This window comes from Etheostoma cragini, chromosome 15 (genome assembly GCF_013103735.1).
Source record: "Etheostoma cragini isolate CJK2018 chromosome 15, CSU_Ecrag_1.0, whole genome shotgun sequence".
NCBI lineage: Eukaryota > Metazoa > Chordata > Actinopteri > Perciformes > Percidae > Etheostoma > Etheostoma cragini.
The window spans coordinates 2,114,207-2,119,349 of NC_048421.1; the positions used below are offsets into that span (position 1 = coordinate 2,114,207).

General features: G+C 46.2%; 2 protein-coding genes across 2 annotated transcripts in view; one reads left to right on the forward strand and one right to left on the reverse strand.

Annotated features, from left to right (window-relative positions):
* mcm5 (minichromosome maintenance complex component 5) overlaps positions 1-3,892 on the reverse strand; it is an 11,356-nt gene extending 7,464 nt beyond the window's left edge. The window contains exons 1-7 of the mRNA XM_034894052.1: positions 3,542-3,892; positions 2,642-2,768; positions 1,743-1,871; positions 1,091-1,263; positions 728-880; positions 442-611; positions 171-342 (exon numbers count right to left, since the gene is read on the reverse strand). Of these exons, the coding sequence (XP_034749943.1) occupies positions 171-342; positions 442-611; positions 728-880; positions 1,091-1,263; positions 1,743-1,871; positions 2,642-2,768; positions 3,542-3,714 (1,097 nt within the window). The 5' untranslated portion in view covers positions 3,715-3,892. The remainder of the gene's footprint in view (positions 1-170; positions 343-441; positions 612-727; positions 881-1,090; positions 1,264-1,742; positions 1,872-2,641; positions 2,769-3,541) is intronic.
* hmox1a (heme oxygenase 1a) overlaps positions 1-5,143 on the forward strand; it is a 20,558-nt gene that overhangs the window by 13,391 nt on the left and 2,024 nt on the right. The gene's annotated exons all lie outside the window — the stretch shown is intronic.

Genomic DNA, 5,143 nt, shown 5'->3' on the forward strand with positions numbered 1-5,143 from the left:
CGCTCTACAACGTCCCTGTTAGTGATGGCGTTGCATAGTCTGTCCACCAGAGGACGCTCTGCAACGTCCCTGTTAGTGCCTCTAAAACTGTTTTGTTACAAATCTTTGGTCTGAAGTGGACCCAAAAGAAGGTTCCCACCCGACTGTGCTGATTTGAAAGGCGGACTCACCTCTTCCTTGAACCCCCAAACAGCAGACAGGTGATGGCCTTCTTTAGGTCTTCGCTGCCGTAGATGGAGGGAGCGACGGAGCGTGCCAGAGAGCCGTAGACGTTGGGAGAAGCAGCCAGCGCTCGCAGCTCCTCCTCTTCCAGCGGAGTGACGGAGCCGGTAGCACCACGACCTGCAAAAGCAACAAGTCCTTCATTTATTTGCAAAAACACAGCGAGCTTCGCCATTCTAATGTCCAGAGACGGTGAGGTCCACAGTTTCGGAGCTTTACCTGCGCCTTCGGTGTCCACCTGGATGCCGACCACTCGCAGGTAGGACGCACGGATGCCCACGCCGGCACTTTTCTCATTGCCTCTGGCCTTCGTGGCCGCCATCTTTTTGATGGAATAGATGCCCATGATGGTCACTCTGTTGCCCGGGACAACACGGTCGCACAGATACCTGGAGGAGGAGAGAGAATTGGTTTGAGCCGACGATTCCATAGAACAAATTCATGGCGGTTGCCGGGGGGGGGGGGGGGGGGGGGGGGGGGGGGGGGGGGGGGGGGCGCTGCTTACCGGTCGCAGTAGAGCTGCAGGTGGCGGGGCATCTCTCCGTGAGGAACCGCGTCCGGAGACTCCTGCAGGCGGAGGGTCTGGAAGTCGACGCAAACGCAGCGGTCTGGGATGATGAAGTAGGGGTCCACGGGACACTTCGCGCCGGCATTCTCACTGAGAGAGAAAAACAAAACAAAAAAGATGTCTGATTGATGGTGGGAATAACAATCAAACTGGGGACACAAATATCCTCCATAACTCAGAGAATGAACCCGTGGAAGGTCGGTGCTTACATGACCCTGTTCAAATCACTCTAAAATCAATAAATACGTTGCGGTGTGCTAGAGCCCGATCGATATGCCGAATTGTAATTGGGGCACTCACCTGTTGCACTTGCGTGGCAGAGCGTAGCCCTGCAGGCCCGGAGGCAGAGGGATGTTGTTTATGATGCCGCGACAGCCGCGACACTGCAGACACACCTTGGTGGCCTTGGCCCTCACCGCCGTGGCCGAGATGATGATGCCGTGCACCTTCACCATACGAGACACCTGCTCAGACTACAAAAGGACACAAAATGACCAACAAAAAAGTGATCAGACAGTGATAACTATGGAAAATATAATTCCTTTTTTTCCATTAAAATGAGCATGTTTATGCGGTTGTTTAAAGGGTACCCCAATGTAAAGGTCCAATGACATGGTGCTCTTTGGATGCTTTTATATAGACCTTAGTGGTCCCCTAATACTGTATCTGAAGTCTCTTTTAAATAGGCCTTAGTGGTCCCCTAATACTGTATCTGAAGTCTCTTTTAAATAGACCTTAGTGGTCCCAAATACTGTATCTGAAGTCTCTTTTAAATAGACCTTAGTGGTCCACTAATACTGTATCTGAAGTCTCTTTTATATAGACCTTAGTGGTCCCCTAATACTGGATCTAAAGTCTCTTTCCCAAAATTCACCCTTGGTGCAGAATTACAGCCACTAGAGCCAGTGCTAAGCTTTTCCTTAGTATGTGCCATTTGGGGGGTGGGGGGTACCTTGAGGCCACGGATGGAAGCGTGATGTGCGTCGCTCTTCAACATGACCTGGATGTCCTGGACCGTCTCCTCCCCTGCAGGCCGGGGCCGGGTCACCTCGTCGGCGACCTCCTTGGCCGCTTCCTCCAGCTGTGAATCAGACCACACTGTCAGAGGGGAGTCGCCATGGCAACGCAGGCTGCCTGAAACCAATCTGAACCGTTTTCAAAAACCTTCTAATATCAGAAATGTGGTTCTCGTTCAACAAAACGGTCAAAAACCAAATAACGTGGATGGTTCCTTGCAGCGCTCTTCATAAGTAAAATAAATGTCCAGTTGAATACTTTTATTTAATTTGGGTTTTTTGTTTCATTTAAAAAGCATTTGAAGAAAAAGGAAAACAGTTGAAAAAAGTGACAACGATGTTAGGAAAAGCAAACAATGTTAACCCTGGTGTTGTCTTCATTTTCGGGACCCTCACGTGTCCCTCGGGTCAAACTGACCCGGGACTTATTTGGGGTTTTAAAAACACTTCTGAAATAAGATTTTATTTTTTATAATCTATTAAAAAATGTTGTCTTTATCTCCATTTCCAACAGCTGAGATAACATGTGTTTAGGGAATGCATCAGTCTCTACTAGCACACTATTAAACATGGACGTGGGGTTTGTTTTTAGTCATTAGGTTATAATTCAGGTTAAAAATTCCCTATGGAAACAACATAAGTGTCATATTCAGAATAATAAATTCTGAATTGATTCAGGAATACATGTGTATCACAGGAAATAAGGAAAGGCCGTTGATTTTCAGGTAGAAAAAAATATAACAGGGTTCTTCTTGAAAAAATTTGAAACGCGTCAATTTGATCCGAATGGGATCGCCATGGCGTCTACGTGGCGTTGTTGTGGTTGGAGACTCACCAGCGGCAGGTTCTCCGACGGCACCTTGTAGAGACAGTCGGACAGATCCTCGTCAAAGCTGGCCAGGTCCTCCATCTCCACCTCCACCCAGTACTCCCCCAGGGTGTAGTGCCTCTTCAGATCATCCCTGGTTCAAAAGAACGGGGAAACACACATGAGTAACGTGGTAATAAAAGGAACTAATGCTCTCAGAACCAATACACAGCGGTAGTACTTCATTTATATTGATATTCGGTGCTGTGTGACTGATTTTGCTGCTGTAAAACTATAATTTCCCATTTTTGGGATCAATAAATATCTATCTATCTATGTACAGTTTAATGAAACACACCTGCCAATGAAGCTACTTTGATTGACAGGTCCACTGATTTACTGCTGCATGGATTTAAAAATGGAAGGCCGCTAAAACATGGATTGAAAATAGTACGACTGAGCTCCAGAAATGCTGGATCCAATATTTCCTAAACTTAAAAGTGAGAACGATAAGTCTCTGGTTGTCGAACAATCAGTTGACAACAATTAGTCGAACAATCGATGAGCCGATCGACAGAAAAATTACAGCCAACTACTGACGTAATTTTTAAACGCAAGAAAGACAGGAAATTATATTTGCCTGCCTCTGAATTTGAGTTTGGCCCAAAACTGAGATGACTTTGACATTTTTTCCACTTTAAAATACAGAAGCTCCTCCAGATCCACTTAATAAAACAGTTTTCACTAGATGAGTAGTTACATCTCATGATGTAGAAACTTCACATGTAAACTTGGTTGAATGCTTCTTTAATATTGGTGTGTGCTTCGTGACATTTATACACCAAATACTTATAGGATTCACCCGCACCCCCCCTCTAACAGCTTTAACAACTTTAACCGGGTCCTGTCCTTCTGTTAAGACCCCACCTGTATTTATATGTGAAGCCGGTGCGGTCGGTCCCCACTCGGAACTGGCGGAGGAACTCTCGGAACCGTTTCTTGATCTGGATCCTCTTATGTCCGCCTTCGTCCACGCCATGTCCCTCTCCGCCTCCGAAGCTGTCGCTGAAGTACACTCCCGGGTCGTCGAAGCCGGACATGCTGAGTCCACCAGGTCGCTGAACAACACGGCACGAAGGAAAGCTGGAGCCGTGGACTAGTTTCTCTTGATTTCAAAGAAAAACACGCTGGATGTAACCGGCCAGAGACAAAGCTGCTCAGAGAGTCTATTCCGCGGCAAAAACTGAACTGCTTCCGGTCTGTTTTCCCGCGACTCGCTTCTCGCAACGCCCCGCCCTGTGCTCTGATTGGCTGGAAGCCGGGACCGCCTGCTGCTATTGGTCAGAGCGGCTTTGAAGAGGCGTGCCTTCAGGATGCAGGCGGAGTTTGTGAGGACTGGTGGCGCGAAAAAAGACAGCAAGAGGAGGAGGCATAGACAGTCAAAGAAAGGGAGGAGGAGGAGGAGGAAGCATGTGGACCATCAGCAACGGTGTGCCACAAAGCAGCATGATTAAGACATAAAAAACACGTTTAACACATAAAACTACTGCAAAAACTTTGACAATCACTTTTTTTTTTAACTAAAAGGCATTACTCAGGATGTGCCTTGCTACATTTTTTCAAATGTGAATTTATTTTCCATAACATGCGTCATAGTATTTTTTTATAAAGTGTATTTACTGTAAAAAATAAAATAAAGCAATGACAGATGAACAAATAAACATGGTTGCTTTCTTTCTTGCCAAGATTTAGAGGTTTTCTGTATTTACAATGGGCATAGTTTCAGTAACATGACATTCATCTAGGTCAGTATTAGAGGCTCGTTTGTTGTCATGTCAGGTACCAGATCTATCTCCGCAGCGCTGTGAGATGAAACAGCCCTGAACTCACCATCGCCAAACTCACCAGACTCCATAGGAATAAACAGTAATTTAATCATCGTTTTACATCGTAAAACACACTTCATTCAAAGTCGACAGAAACAAAATAAAACTGTAAAAAGCCGTCTCAGTTTGTCTTTTCCCTGTTCCAACAATCACCCCTTTGGTCTGGTTGAAGTAAACCCTTAACTCACCCATTTACACGTGGAAACATGTTGGCTTTACACGCGCTAAAATTGATGGTTATTTAAATGGAGTCTGGTGAGTTTGGAGATGGCGGTTTCTGGGCCGTTTCATGTTAAACAAAGAGGATCTTACTCTTTAACAGAAACATCTGTCTCTGTAGGGATCCTTTGCATAATGTTATCAGACACTTAGAATAATAATCTGAAACAGGACATCCAGCGGATGGAAACCAACGATGACTAATTGCCCAACATTGCAACCCGGTTCACGGGTGGAGGTTGTAGCGTTCTGACTCAATAATGGACTAATATTGAAGATTTTTGTTCCCATTAGCATCTGGTAAGGATGCCTCCTGGGCATCTCTCTAGGGTGGTGGTCCAGGCAGGTCCAGCTGGGAGGAGGCCTCGGGAAAGACCCAGGACTAGGTGGAGGGACGTCCAGCTGGGAGGAGGCCTTGGGGAAG